Source organism: Oncorhynchus gorbuscha, linkage group LG01, assembly GCF_021184085.1.
Source record: "Oncorhynchus gorbuscha isolate QuinsamMale2020 ecotype Even-year linkage group LG01, OgorEven_v1.0, whole genome shotgun sequence".
NCBI lineage: Eukaryota > Metazoa > Chordata > Actinopteri > Salmoniformes > Salmonidae > Oncorhynchus > Oncorhynchus gorbuscha.
The window spans coordinates 25,919,195-25,942,931 of NC_060173.1; the positions used below are offsets into that span (position 1 = coordinate 25,919,195).

General features: G+C 44.7%; 1 protein-coding gene across 3 annotated transcripts; it reads right to left on the reverse strand.

The window, feature by feature from the left end:
• Positions 1 to 885: 885 nt before the first annotated feature.
• Positions 886 to 22,827, reverse strand: LOC124035422 (cilia- and flagella-associated protein 44). 3 transcript variants are annotated; one of them, XM_046348884.1, is made up of 35 exons: positions 22,757 to 22,827; positions 22,307 to 22,399; positions 21,839 to 22,022; positions 21,555 to 21,717; positions 21,367 to 21,469; positions 21,018 to 21,234; positions 20,708 to 20,822; positions 20,418 to 20,582; positions 20,127 to 20,282; positions 19,894 to 19,941; positions 19,698 to 19,797; positions 19,490 to 19,584; positions 16,390 to 16,599; positions 16,145 to 16,255; positions 15,905 to 16,057; positions 15,381 to 15,602; positions 14,637 to 14,779; positions 12,771 to 13,050; positions 12,586 to 12,641; positions 12,280 to 12,442; positions 11,981 to 12,111; positions 11,684 to 11,886; positions 11,197 to 11,362; positions 10,915 to 11,092; positions 9,227 to 9,468; positions 8,764 to 8,977; positions 8,370 to 8,573; positions 8,101 to 8,296; positions 7,897 to 8,010; positions 7,640 to 7,770; positions 7,222 to 7,338; positions 6,759 to 6,960; positions 6,449 to 6,609; positions 6,117 to 6,251; positions 886 to 2,259 (listed from the first exon to the last, which is right to left on the reverse strand). In XM_046348884.1, exons 1-35 carry the CDS (start codon positions 22,803 to 22,805, stop codon positions 1,984 to 1,986), a joined length of 5,496 nt encoding a protein of 1,831 aa, XP_046204840.1. In that variant the 5' UTR covers positions 22,806 to 22,827; the 3' UTR covers positions 886 to 1,983. The 3 variants fall into 3 exon arrangements, with proteins under 3 accessions (XP_046204840.1, XP_046204833.1, XP_046204830.1); XM_046348877.1 differs by having other exon boundaries at positions 6,464 to 6,609; positions 22,253 to 22,399; XM_046348874.1 differs by having other exon boundaries at positions 887 to 2,259; positions 22,253 to 22,399.
• Between the last annotated feature and the right edge of the window lie 910 nt (positions 22,828 to 23,737).

A 23,737-nucleotide genomic window follows, 5' to 3' on the forward strand; every position in this document is an offset into this window, starting at 1 on the left:
CTGTGTTATTGACTTGTTAATTGTTTACTCCATGTGTAACTCTGTGTTGTCTGCTCACACTGCTATGCTTTATCTTGGCCAGGTCGCAGTTGCAAATGAGAACTTGTTCTCAACTAGCCTACCTGGTTAAATAAAGGTGAAATAAAAAATAAAAAAACAATAATTTAAAGCCAGGCATAAGGTTAGCAGTGTGGTTAGGGTTAGATTTAAAATCAGATTTTAAGAAGCAATGTCAAAATAGGCAGGATTTATGCCTTTGGCAGTGGTAACCAGTGACCGGGGTACAAGGATCCCTATGGGGTACTTGGCCTAGCCACGGGGGTACTTGAAGACTCATGAGAGCATAGCACGAGGGTGTACTTCAGGAGTACTACAGGCAGTGCAGCATTCTGTTGCTGGTACAGCAACAGAAAAAGGTTGAGAACCACTGGACGTGCAAGCACATGCATGTTGTGTACCACCTGGATCATTCCTACAATGTGGTGGCTTTTGGACTTCATAACAATTTTTGGGAAAAGTATATATTTTGAATTGTTTTAGTATTCTAAATCAGAAAGAGGATATTTGACTTTCAGAAAAATATATTGGTCTAGCCCAGGCACTTAATTTGTTTTAGGTGCATTTTACAACCTCTTAGTTGCGTAATCCTAAAAAGGTGAAACCTAACACGGTAGGCATTTGGAGCCTAAATTAGCCATAGCTCTGTGAGTAAGCAAGATTGAGCTAGCATGATGGTGATCACTTGAACAGGATTTTAACTTCTCTCTCAAACATATTTTAACATTTTGAAATGTTGTTCATTTTCTCTAGAATTTAGCAGAACAGGGCGGACATTTGAGTGGGACATACAGACTAACAAAATGCAAAAAATAGATAGAACTGAGTATTTATTTAGCTTTGCACAAAAGAAATGACATCCTGAATGTGGTGTCATTGTAGGAAGAGGTTGTTTTCTTAAATGGAGAATTACAACAAACAGGAAAGTGATTTCAGGGAATGAAGGGAATGAACATGAAAAAAAACTTTATTGATGAATTTAACTAGAACTATAAAATGAAATATTTTATGGCTCATATGTTATCGTGGAAGTTGATGAATAACACCCGGCGACATGGCAATCCACTGAAGTGTTCAAAATGCATAGAATTCCCTTCCAAGATCCATATGTTTGTATTTTTAAAGTAACCTGACCTTATATTTAAAGCCTTTTGGAATGCACACTTTACACTAAATAATAAGTGCTATTTCTTTAGGACAGAAAAGGCACCTCATGTTAGGAATGGCCCACTGGTGTTATGTTACTGATGATTTGTTGCCACAGTTTCTACTGTTGTGGCTAGATGAAGAAGGCCTACAGCTCCATTTAGTGGTTGTGTCGGGGACAAGTCGTTGACAACTAGCATTATAGCGAAGCCTAACCGTTTCCTAACATTATCCTCATCACCTTTACATGTTAATAATAATAATAATAATAATAATTTACATAACCTGCTGCTTTAGTTCTCCTAACCTGCCATGTTAGTTATCCTAACTTGCTGTGGCGAAAAATCATCAGTATCACCACACCGGTACTTCGATACTGTTCAAATTGCATTGGAAAACTAATTGTCATGGTCTGAGTAGAGACAAATCCTCAGTTCTATGTGCAAGTTGGTTGAAATCTTCAACATAATAGAATAGATCATTTTTTGTCCATTGGTGGGAACGGAAATGTGTCTTCTGCTCTTCCCAACACTCCCAGAGCAGAATGGCATAAGGAGCTATATACCACAAAAGAAGACCATTAAGTCAATCAAATCTAACAAGTTTATTCTCTGAAAGATCTTCTTTACAGCTAGGTATAAGTACGTGTGTGTGAGGAAGAGGGGGGAGCAGTGTGGGACAGGTGAGCAAAAATACAGTATGAGAGGTATTAATGTTAATGTATGAATGTGTTATCTTTGTATAATATGTGTGGGTATTATCAATGTGAGTGTTTAGGCTCTATTCCACCCCCTGGCTGCTGGTGGATGGATGCCCCCCTCCCAGTTTGAAGTGTCTGTTGAGCCTCTCTGGGTTGGTACGGGTGGAGCGGGATGGAGCTTCGGGCAGGGGGGGCAATGGGGCCTGGCTGGGGGGCAGGATGTGACCCCCCTTTCTGGACAGGATGTTGATCTCCTGGCGGAGGGCGTTTGCCTCCTGAGCTTGACTCTGGACCAGCTGGTACAGCCTCCGCCTCTCGTCCTCCTCAGCATGCCGACGACCCTGGAACTGGGTACCCTGACACACACACACACGGCATGTGACTTTCAAGTTTGGGAAGCACATTTTTACCATACAAAATGCACCTTTTATAATATAGCATTCCATGTATCATTGCATTTCAAATCAAATCAAATGTATTTATATCGCCCTTCCTACATCAGCTGATATCTCAAAGTGCTGTACAGAAACCCAGCCTAAAATCCCAAACAGCAAGCAATGCAGGTGTAGAAGCATGGTGGCTAGGGAAAACTCCCTAGAATGGCCAAAACCTAGGAAGAAACCTAGAGAGGAACCAGGCTATATGGGGTGGCCAGTCCTCTTCTGGCTGTGCCAGGTGGAGATTATAACAGAACATGGCCAAGATGTTCAAATGTTCATAAATGACCAGCGTGGTCCAATAATAATAAGGCAGAACAGTTGAAACTGGAGCAGCAGCACGGCCACGTGGACTGGGGACAGCAAGGAGTCATCATGTCAGGTAGTCCTGAGGCATGGTCCTAGGGCTCAGGTCCTCCGAGAGAGAGAAAGAGAGAAAGAGAGAATTCGAGAGAGCACACTTAAATTCACACAGGACACCGAATAGGACAGGAGAAGTACTCCAGATATAACAAACTGACCCTAGCCCCCCAACACAAACTACTGCAGCATAAATACTGGAGGCTGAGACAGGAGGGGTCAGGAGACACTGTGGCCCCATCCGAGGACACCCCCGGACAGGGCCAAACAGGAAGGATAGACAGGAAGGACATTTGCAGATTTATGTAATATAGCCCCCGATTCCGAATGTGATGACTAGATTGGATAGTCATAATTTTGGCTAATAATGTAATGCAATCACTGTTCTAAAAAAAATACAGTTCAATGCATGGCTGAGTGCGTACTGGCGTAGAGCAGGGATCATCAACTAAATTCCGCTGCAGGCCGATTTAAAAAACAATTGATTGAGCAGACGGATGGTCAGGGGAAGGAACATAATTACAAATAAGTTGTCGACTGCAAATTGACCGCAAGAGGCCCAAATAGATATACTATTTGACTAAAACATAATAATTTCAAACCTTGCTTAGATCTGTATATGATCACATACAGTATATCTATCTATTATGCGTGGGAATACTTTGGAACAGATTTCCAAAATTAAAACCACTTGGACTGATTTGCTGTTGTTTTTACAGTCCTTTATGTCCAACAATAAAATCGCCAGTTGGGGAACCCTGGCGTAGAGTATAGGCCTAGGCTATATCAGATATGTATCTTCTTTCTTTGAAGGGGAAAAATGTGCCCTTTTATAAGCACATTTCATGCAATACTACTACAAGTTTTATAACTGGAGACAGCAGAATGTCTCCAAAAATGACAGGGTAGCCTACTCTGCAGACACTAACAAACAGATCAATAAAAATGACATTGTCTGATCCATATAATAGGCCTATGAGAAGGGTAGACAAATACAATGTCACCATTATTCATAGCATGCAATGACTACATCAATGTGACTCTATACATTTGTTGGATGCATTTGCTGTATGTTTTGGTTGTGTTTCAGATTATTTTGTGCCCAATAGAAATTAATAGCAAATAATGTATTGTGTCTTTTCCGACTGTAGGCTATGCGATCTAAAACAATCCACAGGTTATTTTTTAAAAGAAGCTTGGACACACTGTGTCCAAATCATGCTTTCTGGTGTAGGAGCTTATTTTGGCAATTTAATTCAATTTACTTTAGGGGAATGTTAGCTATATGCGCCGTCTATGCACAGAAGGTCACACACACACACGTACACACACACGCTGTTATTTACTCCACATAAACATGTCATATCATGCATACACACTATCATGTAAGCACTTTTTTTTACCCCCTTTTTCTCTCCAATTTCATGGTATCCAATTGGTAGTTACAGTCTTGCTCATCGCTACAACTCCCGAACAGACTCGGGAGAGGCGAAGGTCGAGAGCCATGCGTCCTCCAAAACACGACCCAACCAAGCCGCACTGCTTCATGACACAATGCCCGCTTAACCCGGAAGCCAGCCACGCCAATGTGTCGGAGGAAACACCGAACACCTGGCGACCGTGTCAGCATGCACTGCGCCCGGCCCACCACAGGAGTCGCTAGTGCGTGATGGGACAAGGACATCCCTACTAGAGGTCGGCCGATTAACCCGAATGGCCGATTAATTAGGGTCGATTTAAAATGTTCATAACAATCGGAAATCTGTATTTTTGGGGGCCGATTTCCGATTATTATTTTTATAAAGTTTTTTTATACCTTTTATTTAACTAGGCAAGTCCGTTACGAACACATTCTTATGTTCAATGACTGTGGAACTGTGAGTTAACTGCCTTGTTCCGGGGCAGAATGACAGATTTTCACCTTGTTAGCTCAGGGGTTCCAATCTTGCAACCGCACAGTTAACTAGTCCAACGCTCTAACCATTGCACTCCACGAGTAGCCTGCCTGTTACACAAATGCAGTAGAAGCCAAGGTAAATTGCTAGCTAGCATTAAACTTATCTTATAAAAAACACTCAATCATAATCACTAGTTATAACTACTAATCCAGTTTAGCAGGCAATATTAACCAGGTGAAATTGTCATTTCTCTTGCGTTCATTGCACGCAGAGTCAGGGTATATGCAACAGTTTGGGCTGCCTGGCTAATTGCGAACTAATTTGCCAGAATTTTGCGTAATTATGACATACATTGAAGGTTGTGCAATGTAACAAGAATATTTAGACTTATGGATGCCACCTGTTAGATAAAATACAGAACGGTTCCGTATTTCACTGAAATAATAAACGTTTTGTTTTTTCGAAATGATCGTTTCCAGATTCGATCATATTAATGACCAAAGGCTCGTATTTTTGTGTGTTATTATGTTATAATTAAGTCTGATTTGATAGAGCAGTCTGCAGCAGGCCCGTAATCATTCATTCAAACAGCACTTTTGTGCATTTTGCCAGCAGCTCTTCGAAAGCACAGCGCTGTTCATGACTTCAAGCCTATCAGCCTACTGGCTGGTGTAACCAATGTGAAATGGCTAGCTAGTTAGCTGGGTGTGCGCTAATACTGTTTCAAACGTCACTCGCTCTGAGACTTGGAGGAGTTATTCCCCTTGCGCTGCAAGGGCCGCGGCTTTTGTGGAGCGATGGATAACGATGCTTCGAGTGTGGCTGTTGTCAATGTGTTCCTGGTTCGAGCCCAGGTAGGGGCGAGGAGAGGAGGGGGACGGACGCTATACTGTTACACTGGCAATACTAAAGTGCCTATAAGAACATCCAATAGTCAAAGGTATATGAAATACAAATGGTATAGAGAGAAATAGTCCTATAAATACTATATTAACTACAACCTAAAACCTCTTACCTTGGAATATTGAAGTCTCAGGTTAAAAGGAACCACCAACTTTCATATGTTCTCAGCAAGGAACTTTAAACGTTAGCTTTTTTACATGGCACATATTACTTTCTTTTCCAACACTTTGTTTTTGCATTATTTAAACCAAATTGAACATGTTTAATTATTTATTTGAGGCTAAATGTATTTTATTTATGTTTTATATTAAGTTAAAATAAGTGTTAATTCAGTATTGTTGTAATTGTCATTATTTAAAAGAAAATCATAATCGGTCAACCTCTAATCCCTACCGTCCAAACCCTCCCCTAACCCGGACGACGCTGGGCCAATTGTGAGCCGCCCCATGGGTCTCCGGGGCGCAGCCAGCTGCGACAGAGCCTGGACTCTAACCAGGATCTCTAGTGGCACAGCTAGCAACTGCGATGCAGTGCCTTAGACCACTGCGCCACTCGGGAGCCATAAAAGCACTTTCACAAATGATGAAAAACCACACTCTTTGAAACACACAGTACCATCCTGCTCTGCCTGGTGTTGAGTTTGTCCTCCATTTCTTTCTTCTGGCTCAGCAGGCTGTTCATACTGAGGAGACGCTCGGTGTGATGCCTTGTCACCTCTGTCACCGCATGACGGGCCTCTGTCACTTTCACCTGACACACACACACACACACACACACACACACACACACACACACACACACACACACACACACACACACACACACACACACACACACACACACACACACACACACACACACACACACACACACACATCATAAACAAAACACCTTTGTGTGTGTGTATCCTAAACAAACACCTTACTCACACATACACACTGCCATACCTCCCACTGTCTGACCTCCTGTGTGTAAGCGGCCTCTCGGACTCTGCTATCCTGTCTCATCTCCTCCAGGTTTCTGTTGCCAGACAGAGTCTGTAAGGCTTCCAGGTCCACTAGCTTCCCAAACTTCATCAGCATCAGCTGCTCACAGCGGGCCTCCAGACCTACACACACACACACAGAGTTTACTGTAAACAGGGCATGTCTACGATGCACTGGAAGCAATGGTGATCTGCAGTATCTTATTTTGAACTGGAGGATCGGTTTTTCACATTTTCTCCACAGTTTTGTGCCCCTAGTCCCCTCAGCCTACTCTGTATCTTGGCCTCCATGTCCTTGCGGTCGTGAATGAGCTGGACGTGCTGCTGCCTGGCCTGTCTGTAGAGGTCTCTCTGTTCACTCTTCTCCACCTGCAGTTCTTTAATCCTCTCCTGTAGTCCTCCCAATGCCACTGTGTTCAGCACCAGTGCTGGGGCCAGGCTGCACGGTACCACCCCATTGCTCACAAACTCTATCTGGTACACAGAGGGAGAAATAATTTGTTTTTGTTTTTTTTAATATGGGTTGTTGACTTAGTTTTGTTACTTATATTGACATGTGATGATGTACGAGTGAACAAGGACAGTCACGTTTCTTACAAACGTGTTCCCTCAAATCCTCTCCTCCCTTCTCTTTGACGTTTTGAGGAGGCGAGGAAAGGACAGGGGGAAAGGATGCCAGGAATTGAGGCAAGACAATTGAGAGACCCAGAAAGAGAGAGAGACTTCTCTCCTCACCTGGTGCAGTCTGAGGGGAACCACCACATCCAGCTCATTGAGCTTCTGTTGTTTCTCTCTGTTGAACAGCTCCAGGTCTCCCTCTGCTGCTTTCAGACTGCCATGAACCACTTTTTCCTACATCACACAATCACAATACAGACTGGATGAAGATTAAATGAATGTCAAGAAAGACAGAAAAGAAGACAGAAATACACTAAGGTGGTGTTGAGAACTAGCATGATTAGTGGTCAACAAGAAAAGCTTTGGGAGTGGAGGATGAGATGAAAAAACAGGAGTGAAGTAGACAAAGGGGGAACAGTGGAAAATGACAAGATGGAGTGGTTAACTGGGAAACGGAATGTATGGAGATAAAGAGAGGAGAAATAGAGAGAAGAAATGGAAGTAGAAGATCGGAAAGGGGTCAGAAAATGTGTACCTTCTTGACGAGGGAGTCACACTCTTTCCTCAGGTTGTCTGCAGTCTTCCTCTCCTCCACCAGCAGCTCCTCGAGGTCCAGACGACGCTCACGGAGCTGCACCGTGTTCTCAAACAGCTCTGAGTTACAGTCTGGGGGAACACGCACAAAGACATACAGACAGGTAGACAAAGACAGAGTGCATATCTGTGGCTAAATAATGGAGTACAATGTGGTGTATAACTGAGAATACTGTAAGGTGAATGGTAGCGACTGACTTGGGGGGCAGACGCTGTCATCCAGAGGACCACCGCTCTCTGAGCCACTGTCACCCTCATCCTCATCCCAGTCAGACTCTTCATCAGAATCTTCATCACTGTCCTCCTGCTCCTCTGGTAGAAAACAACAGGATGAGCTGGGCTGATCAACCATACACTAAACACTCACGCACACAATCACTTTCAGATGGGTCCAGGACTAACCGTCATCTCCGGCCTTTTCTTTCTTCTTGACGCGTTTGATCTTCTTCTTGAAGACCCTGGTGAGGAAGTCAGCAAACTTGTTGTTCTCCCCTAGAGAGGCCTGGAAGGTGGCAGCTATGGCCCTCTCTCTCTCCTGGAGCTTGGAGATGTCCCTCCGCTTCAGCTCCAGTGCCTGCTTACACTCCTCCAACTTAGACTGAGGAGAGAAATGGCATGATGGTAATATGGAATACAGAGACACACACACCCCTTCCTTCCCACCTAGGTACCCTGAGGTCTTCCTCTTCTTCCACGCAGGCATTGAGTCTCTCCTGCAAGGAGTTCTCTCTCTTCTCAAACTCTTTGAGCAGCAGCAGCTCCTGGAACAGGGTGACATGGCGCAGGTCAGCCAGCTTCATCTGGATGTCTAGCCACAGCTTCTCGTGACGCAGCAGGCACAGCTCCGCATCAAACTGCCACATTGATGACGACATCTGAGAGGAGAGGAAGGGATGGAGGGAGGGAGAGAAATAAGGGAGAGGGGGATGGAGGGAGGGAGAGAAATAAGAGAGAGGGGAAGAATGAGTTAGCCTGGTTTCAGTTGACAATTTGATGCCAGAGCCTGGATGTTGCATTGAGGGCCTTTGCATCTCACCTGGAAAGTAAATTATTGGAAAGGCTGACCTGTTCCAGCAGGGATTCCTCTTCATACAGCAGCCTGATCTCCTCCACCTCCCTCATCTCCTCCTCCAGCTCGGTCACCCCAGATTCCTCCACCTCCCTCTCTCTCCTATCTGCAGGTGTATGGCAGGGGGTCTCCTCCTGTTTTTCTATCTCTGCCTCCAGCTGTTCCAGCAGAGTCTGCCCCCCCTCTAGTTCCTGGCCACGAGTACAGGCCCTGTGTGTAGGATTAGCATAATAATCATTATCGCTGAATTATTATTATTATTATTATGTTTCTATAATATTTCATTTTAAAATCACTCATTTTAAATATGTAGTTTTTTGGGGACAAAAATCTGTTGGATCAGACTGACTTTTAGACTTAGGAACGTGATAACGGTTTTTAATCAATGATCTGTAATTGATGAGTTATTATGAACCTACAGTAAGTTCTGCTCCGGTCCCAGTCCCAGGCCAGACCTACCTCTGAGCCCTCAGAGCCCCATAGCGCTGCAGGGTGGTGCGGGTGTAGCGTAGCTTCGTCTCAGGGGTCTCCTCGGGCAGCAGGGAGGGCAGGGTGGGGGCAGGGCTGCAGAAATGAGGCGCTAGGCGCTCCTGGACAGCCTGTAGCTGCTGGGCCTGGGAGCGCAGGCGTGACACGAGGCTCACCTTAGTGTCCCTTAGGGCCATTATGCGACTGTTCATCTGCGTCTTCCTCTCATGGATCTGACAGACACAGAGGGACAAACATACAGTGGGGCAAAAAAGTATTTAGTCAGCCACCAATTGTGCAAGTTCTCCCACTTAAAATGAGAGAGGCCTGTAATTTTCATCATAGGTGCACTTCAACTATGACAGACAAAATGAGAAAAAAAATCCAGAAAATCACATTGTAGGATTTTTTAAATTAATTAATTTGTAAATTGTGGTGGAAATTAAACGTTTGTTATTGACCAAATACTTATCTCAATACTTTGTTAAATACCCTTTGTTGGCAATGACAGGTCAAACGTTTTCTGTAAGTCTTCACAAGGTTTTCACACACTGTTGCTGGTATTTTGGCCCATTCCTTCATGCAGATCTCCTCTAGAGCAGTGATGTTTTGGGGCTGTTGCTGGGCAACACGGACTTTCAACTCCCTCCAAAGATTTTCTATGGGGTTGAGATCTGGAGACTGGCTGGGCCACTCCAGGACCTTGAAATGTTTCTTACGAAGCCACTCCTTCGTTGCCCGGGCAGTGTGTTTGGGATCATTGTCATGCTGAAAGACCCAGCCATGTTTCATCTTCAATGCCCTTGCTGATGGAAGGAGGTTTTCACTCAAAATCTCACGATACATGGCCCCATTTATTCTTTCCTTTACACGGATCAGTCGTCCTGGTCCCTTTGCAGAAAAACAGCCCCAAAGCATGATGTTTCCACACCCATGCTTCACAGTAGGTATGCTGTTCTTTGGATGCAACTCAGCATTCTTTGTCCTCCAAACACAACGAGTTGAGTTTTTACCAAAAAGTTATATTTTGGTTTCATCTGACCATATGACATTCTCCCAATCTTCTTCTGGATCATCCAAATGCTCTCTAGCAAATTTCAGACGGGCCTGGACATGTACTGGCTTAAGCAGGGGGACACGTCTGGCACTGCAGGATTTGAGTCCCTGGTGGCGTAGTGTGTTACTGATGGTAGGCTTTGTTACTTTGGTCCCAGCTCTCTGCAGGTCATTCAGTAGGTCCCCCCGTGTGGTTCTGGGATTTTTGACCCCACGGGGTGAGATCTTGTGTGGAGCCCCAGATTATCAGGGAGATTATCAGTGGTCTTGTATGTCTTCCATTTCCTAATAATTGCTCCCGCAGTTGATTTCTTCAAACCAAGCTGCTTACCTATTGCAGATAGTCTTCCCAGCCTGGTGCAGGTCTACAATTTTGTTTCTGGTGTCCTTTGACAGCTCTTTGGTCTTGGCCATAGTGGAGTTTGGAGTGTGTTTGAAGTTGTTGACAGGTGCCTTTTATACTGATAACAAGTTCAAACAGGTGCCATTAATACAGGTAACGAGTGGAGGACATAGTTTGGGTGGGGGTCAGGTACAGAGGTCGCCAGGTCTATTAGTGTATTACATATAGTAGTACATTTGGTTTTGAATGGTAAAGATTGAGAGAAAGTGTGAGACGTAACCTTCTCCTCTAAGTGGACCAGCTGAGCTCTCTTCTTCTCTGCGTTCATCCTCAGGTGTTCTGGGACCGTAAAGTCTTTGGCAGTCTTCAGCTTGAAGTCACCCATGTTCTCCGTAGCCAATCGGATGGCTCGCACATCTTCCGGATCCTCACAGTTCTCATTAGGCTTTGTGGCATACCTAAGCAGTCACATGGAGATACAGTCATGTAGGGAAGAGTGAGGACAGAAATTCTGAAACGGAGACGAGAAACTTCAACAGAGGCCATATGATAACAGACTCACAGTTCAGCCCACTCTTTCCTCCTCTTCTCTATCTTAACCCGGGCCCGCTCTGCCTTCTCCGTAGCCTTGCGGAGTTTCTCTGCCTGGCGGCCAGCCAGCTTGCTGCCCCCTGGACGCACCACATGGGGCGCCATAACAGCCTCCTCACCCAGGTCCTCCTGGTCCGCTGGCCAGGGACACACACATTATGATATGGTAGGTAAAACACACACACACACATTCTCTCTCTCAAATCAAATCAAATTTATTTATATAGCCCTTCGTACATCAGCTGATGTATCAAAGTGCTGAATAGAAACCCAGCCTAAAACCCCAAACAGCAAGCAATGCAGGTGTAGAAGCACGGTGGCTAGGAAAAACTCCCTAGAAAGGCCAAAACCTAGGAAGAAACCTAGAGAGGAACCAGGCTATGTGGGGTGGCCAGTCCTCTTCTGGCTGTGCCGGGTGGAGATTATAACAGAACATGGCTCTCTCCCCGCTCTCCTACCTGTGATGTTGGAACTGTCTTTGCCGGCATCGGCTTTGTTCCTCCAACGTTCCTGCCCCACTGTCCCCGGGCCCCCCACCCTTCCCCTCTGTTTCAGCTCGTGGAACCTCTGGGACAGTGCCAGCAGACGATAGGTGGAGATCCTGTGGTCACTCTGGAACGCTACCACAGTAACTGTGTCCGACTCAAGAGAATCCCAGAACCTGGAAGAGCCAGAGGGCAAATCTGATATGTCAACCCATTCCCTAAGTGCACTACCAGGTGAAAGTGCAGATTGAGTGGTTGCTGGTTAAGTACCTCTCCTGTAGTTTCTGGAGTCCGATGCGGTGGCGTTCCTCCTCCCAGGCCAGCTCCTTCCTGGCCTCTCTCACCCTCTGGGCCGTCATCCTCTCAGTCTCTTCACGGAACCGCCAGTCCAGCTCCAACTCCTACACATACACACGAGATTCTCTTGGGCTGTGGCCAGAAACATGCTACAATTTATTAGGTTTATCACAGAAACATTCAAATGCTTTTTGGTTGGTTATGATACTAAACACTTCGGGACGAAGGGGTGGATTTAGGGTGCAGGGGTGTATGAGTTTATGAGTGTGTACCGTGCGGTGCAAGCGGACGTGTTCGGGCAGACCCTGGTTCTTCTCCAGTAGCTGTTTGAACTGGTTCTGCAGCTCGGCCAGCATCTTACGTCTCTCCACCTTCCTCATCTCAGCCTCCCGACGCATACGGTCCATTTCCAACTTCTGCTTAGCCGTCTCAATGCTACAGAGAGGGAAGTGGGGGAGGAAGAGAAATAGAGGGGAAGAAAGAGAGGGATGTGTGACAGAGGGGTAGCGAGCGAGGGGCTGGTTTGCCTTTAGCCAGGTGTGTATTTGTATGAATTTGTCTCTAGGTTTCTTCCTCACCTGTATGCCGACGGGTCTTCGATATCCTGGGCCACACCCTCCATTTCAACGCCAACCTGTTTCACCAACAACACACACAGGCAACCACAGAACTGGCACTCACTTATGTGTTATTCATGAGGTTATTGTCCCACTCGTTTCCTCCATCCCTCTATTCTACCCTCCCTTCACTGCCCCCCACTGACCCGTGGTGAGGGGACTTTGGCCTTGTTGCGCTGCAGGGCTTTAAGCAGGTCCTCCTGAGGCAGTAGGCTGAAGGAGAAGATGTTGCCGTCCTCCCCTGTTGTCAGGACAAATTGGTCATCAAAGCTACAGCGCAGCTGGCGCAGCTGTCCATACTGGTTGTCATGGACGCTGAGGGCCCAGAAGGCCTGCATGGATGTGAGGTGGAAGTCAGGTGGCTGCAGAGGGTAGGCCCGGACACTGCCTGACTGCATGCCACACAGCATCAGCTGCCTGCTGGAGCTGGGACAGAGAGAGACCACAACAACGTGTCAACATATACAGTCGTATGAAAAAGTTTGGACACCCCTCTGAGGCTGCATAATAATTTACTCTGTCGTCACAGAAAATGATCACAGTGGCATGCCATTCATTTTCTAATAAAAGTACTGGGGTATTGTCCAGACAAAGATTTTTAGCGTAGCAATATTAAGTTGTATGAAATTAAATCAGATGTGAAAAATAGGCTATGAAAAAATGTGGGCACCCTTGTCATTCTGTTGATTTGAATACCTGTAACTACTTAGCACTGATGAATTGGAACACACAATTGGTTTGGTGAGCTCATTAAGCCTTGAACTTCATAGACAAGTGCATCCAATCATGAGAAAAGGTATTTAAGGTGGCCAATTGCAAGTTGTTGTTCTTTGACTCTCCTCTGAAGAGTGGCAACATGGGGGCCTCAAAACAACTCTCAAATGACCTGAAAACATAGATTGTTTAACATTATGGTTTAGAGGAAGGCTACAAAAATCTATCACTGAGATTTAAGCTGTCAGTGTCCACTGTGAGGAAATGGAAGACCACATGCACAGTTCTTGTTAAGGAGTGGCAGGCCAAGTAAAATATCAGAGAGGTGAAGGATGGTGAGAACGGTCAAAAACAGCCCACAGACCACCTCCAAAGACCTACAACATCATCTTGCTGCAGATGGTGTCAATGTGCGTTGTTCAACAATTCAGCGCACTTTGCACAAGGAGAAGCTGTATGGGAGAGTGATGCCGAAGAAGCCTTTTCTGCACACACGCCACAAACAGAGTCGCTTGAGGTATGCAAACACACATTTGGACAAGCCAGCTTCATTTTGGAATAAGCTGCTGTGGACTGAGTTATTTGGTCATAACAAGAGACGTTATGCATGGCGGCAAAAGAACACAGCATTCCAAGAAAAACACATGCTACCCACAGTAAAATTTGGTGGGGGTTCCATCATGCTGTGTGGCTGTGTGGCCAGTGTCGGTACTGGGAATCTTGTTAAAGTTGAGGGTCGCATGGATTCCACTCAATAAGCAGATTCTTGGGAATAATGTTGAAGAATCAGTCACAAAGTTGAAGTTATGCCGGGGCTGGATATTTCAACAAGACAACGACCCAAAACACTGCTCAAAATCTTGTAAGGAGGAATGGTCCAAAATACCTTCATCCAGACACTCATTAGAGGCTATGGGAAGCGTCTAGAGGCTGTTATTTTAGCAAAAAGAGGCTATTCTTGATATTGATGTGATTTTTCTATTGGGGTGCCCAAAGTTATGCACCTGTCTAATTTTGTTTTGATGCATATTGCACATTTTCTGTTAATCCAATAAACCTCATTTCACTACTGAAATATTACTATGTCCATCAGTTATTTGATAGATCAAAATGAAATTGCTGATCCAAACACACAATTATTTATGAATGGAAATTGTCAGGGGTGCCCAAACTTTTTATACGACTGTACACACATTAACAGAACATCTACAAACCTCTGCAGTTACAACATTACAGAACACAATACAGACACACTGATACAGAAAACGTTTTCAGCCATCAGTTGTGTAGTCCCTTACCTGAAGGTGATGGTGCAGATGGGGTCCTCGTCTGTATTCTGGACAGGCAGGAAGGTGAACGGCTCATCCCTGCGCTGTAACAGGTCCTCACCCTGCTGCTCGGAAAACTTACAGTGGTACAGGAACCCCGAATCATAGCCTCCCTGAGAGAGATATGGAGAGAGAGCCTGGTTTTCACCCCGCTCCTCCGCACACTCCACCGGCTTCCAGTCGAAGACTCATCCACAACAAGACCATGGTACTTGCCCCTCCCTACCTTCAGGCTATGCTCAAACCCTACACCCTTACCCAAGTACTCCACTCTACCACCACTGGTCTCTTGGCCCTCCCACCCCTACGGGAGGGCAGCTCCCACTCAAAGCTCTTCTCTGATCTGGCATGCCAATGGTGGAACCAGCTTCCCCCTGAAGCTAGGACAGCAGAGTCCCTGCCCATCTTCCAAAAACATCTGAAACCCTACCTCTTCAAGGAGTATCTTAAATAATCCCACAGAACCCCTCCTCACCCCCCACAAAAATAAATAATTACCTTTTGTGAACTAACACTCACACTTTACTTTTTCCCTCCCTTCTAGCACTGACTTTGCTACTTTATTGAGGAAAATATATTTACTATGACTGAGATATGTGGTTGTCCCACCTAGCTGTAAGTCGCTCTGGATAAGAGCTTCTGCTAAATGACTAAAATGTAAATGTTCAATGTAGAGAGAGCGAGAGATGGCCCTGTTAATGTGTGTGTATGTACCATGGAGAGCCAGAAGGCCCCAGGAACAGAGTAGAAGCCACAGCAGAGAGGGCTGGGGGGGTCAGGGGTGTAAAGAGGGGGCAGCTCTTCCTCCTCCTCTACCTCCTGCAGCTCCTCCTCAGTGGGCTCAAGGCCCTCCTCCTTGGCTTTCTTCAGCTGTGCTTCTCTCTCCTTCTGCTTCTTCTCCTTCAGAGCCTGCCTGCGCGCAATCTCCTCCTCCCGCTGAAATACACACGCTCACAGTGACACACCCATGCGAGAGTTGAACCAAAAGAGCTGTCCACAAAGCAGATAACAGACAGATATAATGTGAGCTTGCTTATGTATGTTTCCTACTAAGTATGATGTGTATGCTTCTGTATAAACTGTGTTTTTTACCTAGACAGCTTTTATGTGATGTGTATGTTTTATTGATTCTATGGAACCCATTCCCTTGGAAAACAGTGGCAAGGACTATCCTGGATAAATAAATAAAATTAAAATGTGTTTACAGTACAGTTGTTCCCAGACAGTGAGGGCCAGACCTTGATGTGTGACTTGATGCTGCTGAAGGTGAAGTTTCTTGTGGGGAGGCCAGAGATTTGGTAGGTGGTGCCGTGGTTCTGGGCCTCTGGGTCTGGAGACTGGACCTCCACTACATGACCACTCCTACACAGGACCAGCAGGGTGTTTTTGCCCTGAACACACACACACAGAAGGGTTCTAACTAAACTCACGTGCCATTGTCTTGCATACATTTGTCACTGATCTGGGATCAGACTTACATGTGACTGGGGGGACCACTCCAGACCCTGTACAGGTCCTGGTACTGTGACAAACCCAATGGGGTCATACCTGTCCCCCACAGTGAAGAAGAACACAGTGCAGTCCATACTCTAGAGAGGAAAAGAGAGAAGGAGGGATGGTGGAGGGGAGAGGATTATTGATATTTGTTATTATTCCGATTCAGTTTGTTTTAGGTCTACAATTTCACATTGCCCATTGGCCAACATTCTGCGGCCTTCCCTACCCCCGTAGCTAGGATCTCGCCGTTACGTTCATATGCAATGGCCGTCACAGCTGCATTGTGGGGTTTGAAGGCCTGTTTGAGACGGAGCTCGGCATCTCCATAGCGACTGCGCCCGGCAACCACTCGTAAACTCTGGGGGTTGTAGAGCTCCAGCAGACGGACCACCCCGTCCTCAAAGCCCACCACCACCAGCCCTCCACTAGGGTTCACCTACACACACAGGCAAGGGCCACACAGAACAATCTCAACACACGGTACAATACACAGATAAGCAAAGCAGGTTGAGACCAAGTTGAAGAACACAAGGCACTGCATGAATGATTATGTTACCATACACAGTGCCATCGGAAAGTATTCTGACCCCTTGACCTTATTCACAGCCTTATTCTAAAACTGATTAAATTGTTTTTACCCTCATCAATCTACACACAATACCCTATAATGACAAAGCAAAAACAGGTTTTTAGATATTTTTGCAAATGCATTAAAAAAATTAAAAAAACAGAAATATCACATTTACATAATACATAAGTATTCAGACCTTTAACTCAGTATTTTGTTGAAGCACGTTTGGAAGCGATTACAGCCTCGAGTCTTCTTGGGTATGACGCTACAAGCTTGGCACACCTGTTTTTGGTGAGTTTCTCCCATTGTACGCTGCAGACCCTCTCAAGCTCTGTCAGGTTGGATGGGGAGTGTCGATGCACAGGGAAAGATGAATTTTGCGCCGTTCATCTTTCCCTTTCCTGACTAGTCTCCCTGTACCTGCCGCTGCTTCACCGTAGGGATGGTGCCAGATTTCCTCCAGACGTGACGCTTGGCATTCAGGCTAAAGAGTTCAATCTTGGTTTCATCAGACCAGAGAATCTTGGTTCTCGTTGGTCTGAGAGTCCTTTAGGTGCCTTTTGGCAAACTCCAAGCAGGCAGTCATGTGCCTTGAAATGAAGAGGGGCTTCCGTCTGGGCACTACCATAAAGGCCTTATGGGTGGAGTGCTGCAGAGTGGGTGTCCTTCTGGGAGGTTCTCCCATCTCCACAGAGGAATCAGAGTGACCATCGGGTTCTTGGTCACCTCCCTGACAAGGCCCTTCTCCCCCGATTGCTCTGTTTGGCCTGGTGGCCAGCTCAAGGAAAATTTTTGGTGGTGCCAAACTTCTTACATTTAAGAATGATGGAGGCCACTGTGTTCTTGGGGACCTTCAATGCTGCAGAAATGATTTTCCTCGACGCAATCCTGTCTCGGCGCTCTACGGACAATTCCTTCAACCTCATGGCTTGTTTTTTGCTCTGACATGCACTGTCAACTGTGGGACCTTATATAGATAGGTGTGTGCCTTTTCAAATCATGTCCAATCAATTCATTTTACCATTGGTGGACTCCATTCAAGATGTAAAAATATCTCAAGGAAGATCAATGGAAACAGGACGCACCGGAGCTCAATTTTGAATCTCATAGCAAAGTGTCTGAATACTTACAGTTGAAGTCATAAGTTTACATACACCTTAGCCAAATACATTTAAACTCAGTTTTTCACAATTCCTGACATTTAATCAGAGTAAAAATTCCCTGTCTTAGGTCAGTTAGGATCACTACTTTATTTTAAGGATGTGACGTGTCAGAATAATAGTAGAGAGAAGGATTTATTTCAGCTCTTATTTATTTCATCACACTCCCAGTGGGTCAGAAGTTTACATACACTCAATTAGTATTTGGTAGCATTGCTTTTAAATTGTTTAACTTGGGTCAAACGTTTCAGGTATCCTTCCACAAGCTTCCCACAATAAGTTGGATGAATTTTGGCCCATTCCTCCTGACAGAGCTGTTGAACTGAGTCAGGTTTTGTAGGCCTCCTTGCTCGCACACGCTTTTTAGTTCTTCCCACAAATGTTCTTTAGGATTGAGGTCAGAGCTTTGTGATGGCCACTCAACATGATGCTACCACCACGTGCTTCAAGGTTGGGACGGTGTTCTTTGGCTTATAAGCCTCCCCTTTTTCCACCAAACATAACGATGGTCATTATGGCCAAACAGTTCTATTTTTGTTTCCTCAGACCAGAGGACATATCTCCAAAAAGTATGATCTTTGTCCCCATGTGCAGTTGCAAAGCGTAGTCTGGCTTTTTTATGGTGGTTTTGGAGCAGTGGCTTCTTCCTTGCTGAGCAGCCTTTCAGGTTATGTCGATATAGGACTAGCTTTACTGTGGATATTGATACTTTTGTTTCCTCCAGCATCTTCACAAGGTCCTTTGCTGTTGTTCTGGGATTGATTTGCACTTTTTGCACCAAAGTACGTTCATCTCTAAGAGACTAAACGCATCTCCTTCCTGAGAGGTATGATGGCTGCGTGATCCCATGGTGTTTATACTGGCGTAGTGTTGTTTGTACAGATGAACGTGGTACCTTCAGGCATTTGGAAATTGCTCCCAAGGATGAACCAAACTTGTAGAGGTGTACAATTTTTTTTCTGATGTCTTGGTTGATTTCTTTTGATTTTTCCATGATGTCAAGCAAAGAGGCACTGAGTTTGAAGGTAGGCCTTGAAATACATCCACATGTACACCTCCAATTGACTCAAATTATGTCAATTAGCCTATCAGAAGCTTCTAAAGCCATGACATTATTTTCTGGAATTCTCCAATATGTTTAAAGGCACAGTCAACTTTGTGTATGTAAACTTCTGACCCACTGGAATTGTGATACAGTGAATTATAAGTTAAATAATCTGTCTGTAAACAATTGTTGGAAAATTACTTGTGTCATGCACAAAGTAGATGTCCTAACCTACTTGCCAAAGCTATAGTTTGTTAACAAAAAGTTTGTGGAGTGGTTGAAAAATTAATTTGAATGACTCCAACCTAAGTGTATGTAAACTTCCGACTTCAACTGTATGTAAATAAGGTATGTTTTGAATTTTTAATAAAAGTGCAAAAACTTTTAAAAACTGTTCGCTTTGTCATTTCTGGGTATTGTGTGTGGATTGATGAGGGAAAATAAAGATTTTATCCATTTTAGAATAAGGCTGTAACGTAACAAAATGTGGAAAAATTAAAGGGGTCTGAATATTTTCCAAATGCACTGTAGTCAAGTCTCACATACATACCAGGCGTGGCGCCCAGGTCAGTGTTGTTCCACCTTGTTTGTAGCGGCTGGTTGTTAGTTCTTTCTTTGCAAGGAAGTCAAAAATCCTGACTGAGCCTGAGAAAGAGAGGAAGAAAGAGTGTGTGTTTGGAACATATCGACACAAAAATCATGCATTTCTATAATCTGTGCTGTGTGTGTATTAGTGTACAGTGATAGGCCACTCTCACGGTCTAAAGTGGTGGTGGCCATCAGATGGCTAGTGCTGGACACATCCATTCCCTGGATCACTCCAGCATGGAAGGAGAACAGACACTCTGGGTCCTGGGTCTGTACACACAATATAATGGAGTAATTTAATAGAAGACCCAATTCACACAGTCCCACATACACACTCAAACACTGTGCTGATGGAAAGAAACTCACAATGTTGGAAAATGAAAGATCCAGTTTCCAGATGCCTCCATTGGAATCCTGGGAAGAGATACATTTGACACGTTATTTAATAAGAAATTATCTTGTTTCTGAGGGAATCCCAAACTTAAACTCATTAACATAACACTACACAGATTCCCATACAGCCCATGGTAACCACCTATGATGGTTGTAAAACTTTAGGCTAAGTGTTGTTGTATGACCCTTGGCCCCTGCCCTCTGACCTGGGCGAACCAGATGAAGGAGTCTGGCAGGCAGCTTTTGACCATGGAGGACAGGCTGACGTTGCGTCCAATCACCATCTCGTTCATGGGCTCAATCTCAAACAGACCGCTGTCATCGTTACAGTCTGCTGTGTCAATGCTCTCAAAGTCCCAGCCCTACACAGTGTGGAGAAAGATATTACACAGTGAGCAATCAACAAAACTGGCCACAGATCAGTTGTTCAGGCCTGCTTTTTAGGGTTAGCAGAGACCACTTAGACTGAGAGGACTGTATAGTATCTGAAAGGTTACCCTAATGGCTCCATCGGAGCCGATGGTCATGAGCTCCCCCTCGTCCAAAGCAAACTGCTGGATGGTGCCAGCGTGGCACGTCCTGCCCCCCTTACGGCATATCTCTACCTTGATCAGGCCCCCGTCCCACAGCAGCATGTTTCCCCACTCAGACCCCGACACTACCTGGCACCCGGACAGCAGGGATGTGATCAGGACAACATAGAACAAGAGAATATTGCTTTTGGTTTGTGTCAATTTCAATGATGTATGAATAGCAGGAATTTAATGTAAAAGAGCAGTGGACAGACCTTCCCATCAGGCAGCTCCACATAACCCTCAATATCAGTCAGGGCAGTCTTCCCAAACCTTCCCAGAAGCCCTTGCAGTTTGAGACCAGTAAAAGTGCTGGCCATTTTCCAAAACCTGGAAGAATGATTGATGAGAGATCAACTCACATGGTGAATGACACTGTACACATAATACACCATTTTTGTATTTGTTGTCAATATTTCATGATGAAATCTGTTTTCTCTCCGCCCAGCTTTCTATAAAGTACTTTGTAACAAATGTATAAAAGTGGTAGTACAAATACATTTTGCTCTATTGATTGCTACTAACTTAATGTGTCCAGATCCGGAGGTGGTGAGTTGCCCAGGATTGTCAGGTGAAAAGGTGACCCTGAAGACGTCCTGTGAGAAGGCCTTGCAGCGCAGCATCACCTGTTCATGTCTCCATTCCCACAGGGTCAGCATGTAGTCCGGAGCACTACCCACACTGGCCAGCAGGGTGCCCTCATGGTTAAAGTCCACAAAGCTGTAAGCCTGCCCTGTCCCACCTAACAGATAGGGATTCAAACCAAATGTCTTGATCATTAATAATATTCTTTATACATAGTTTTTTTTAAAAATTAATTTTCAACACCACAAAGGGTGTGAGTGCCTGTGTGCATGTGGTAAAGTTCCCATACCTCTGAGAATGCGGTAGGGTCGTAGTGAGGGATACTCATAGATGACGATGTTGGGTTGGTCTCCCTTCTCTGCCACAGCAAAATACCTATTACTGGGGTGGGCCTGCAGAGAAACACAGTTACCGATGGGGTTATATAAGGTGAATTAAGGTTATCCAGAGCCAGTGTTTCTGTGTTTGTGTGTGTACCATGATGGTGCCGATGCCTCCCCCACTGCAGGAGCGGAGGTAGCGTTGCTCCTTGGTCCGAACATCCAGGAATATGAGCTGGTTTCCAGCCACAAAGGCCAGCGTTCGCTCATCCAGCAGCTGCAGGTTAGCCCTGCGCCCACAGTCATACCCAAAAGAGTGCCTGGAAGAATGTTAATTAAGGTGCAACGCAATACACAAACATAATACCATGAACAGAACTGGGTTGTGAAGACTTCTACGCACAAACTCTGGCACATGGCATACACAGTGTTAAAAGATACGTAAGGTGCAGCAGGTCCTCTGGGATCTCCGAGTCTGCAGTGATGACTGGTCTGGAGTACAGCTCGTCATAGTTATAGTACATGTCCTCAGAGAGTTTCTTCATCCCAATTTGCTCCTCCTCTTCCTCCACAGCATCACTACTCCCACATGGCTGCTGCTGCACCTGCTCAGAGGCTGCAGGAGCTGAAAAGACAAACTGCTGTCAAACATCAGGTCATGGCCGAGAAGTAGGCACACCATACTGAAACATTTTTGCAGTGGGGGAAAAAAGGGTGTTCTTATTGTACAAGTTCCGGTAGTTACCTCCCTGTTTCTAAACGGTCTCTATCTACTGAACACAACCCAGCTCTCTCATGAGGGAGCTACCTATGTGTGGACTCTAGACAGAAAGGTCATAAAGAGAGCAGGACTACCCTGAGCTTTGTCTTGTGAAGGGTCCTCTGCTTGTGTATGTGCTTCCTGTGCACCTGCTGATTGGAAAGTTGTGTTGTTCTCTGGAGGTGGCTGAACATTTGAGCTTTCCGTTTCCCCAGAAGCTTTCTGCTTTCCTGTGGGGTCACCTGTCGTAAGTACAAGATCAGGAAGATTAAGTGCATCAAAAAAGGCAAATAGGACTTGTAAAACACTTCCACTTCCAATGTCTTATGTTGACAGGAGTCTTATTTCTATTGACAGTGTGTAACATATAATGCAAATATGCATACTTCATTTAAATGAATGAGCTACAATATTTGAAAATCACCCTAACGTAGACAGCAGCTAGCAAACAAGCTAGCTAGCTAGAATTGCTCATTCCTTGTGTTAGGGTCAGAGCAGGGTAAATAACTAAATATCTCTTTGATTGTACCTATTAATTTAAATATGAATTTACCGTTGTCAAAATGTATAAATAGTTGAGCTGTGAACTTATATATTACCTTGAAAATTGTCTTCAGCTGGTTGTTTCTCAGAAGAGTCCATCTTCATTTGTAGTTGACTCGTTGCTGGGCAACCCAGGTAGGGGGACTTTGTAATCGCAAAGCATGTTGGTTAATGTAGTCACCCACCCCGACTGGGACACGTTCAGGTATGAGGTTAACTCAGAATGTATTAATAAATAAATCAGATAGTTTTACATAAAATGTAGACATGTGTAGACATGTGTAGACATGTAGACATGTGTTTTTGTTAGTGCCAGCCTATATTAACGGAGTGAGTAGACTACAATCAGTGGTTCACATTCACAACCTTTAAAAAAAAATTGTACCACTAATTACATTTTGTCCTTTCCAGGCATACCCCTGAAGTACCTCCTCAATTGCATTTGACCAGTAACCCTATAGTCTCATGAGTATTCTCAAGTAACCCCTGTGGATAAGACCAAGTACCCACAGGGGTCCGACTACCCCTGGACTACATTGATCTGTTAATATGAGCATCCATGGACCATCATGTCATATTTATATTAAAATGTGTGTGTGGAAATTGTGTCAAATAAGTCAGCTATAAAGCCATTCCAATGCCATACTAATGGCTTTTATTTTTTAAAGATCACATTTTACAGTAATGAAGCCATAAAAGAGAAAGTGTTTTGATTAATACGTAATATTAGGCTTACACGTTTGACAGGACTATCGATGTATATATTACAATGAGAGAAAATAACAGACAATAATGAACAAAAAGTAAAATAAAGTGCCATGTCAATAAAACAAAAACGTATTAACTTAAAAGTTCAATGCAGCTGTTTTTATCTCAATATCAAATTATTTCTGTGTAACAATTAAGTAACTTTTACTGTGATTGGAAAGAGGGATACCTAGTCAGTTGTACAACTGAAATGTGTGTGGGGGGCTACCTTAATCATCTTGTCATGTTTTGTCTTAGATTGTCTTGTCATTTTGCTTTTCCTCTGTTCA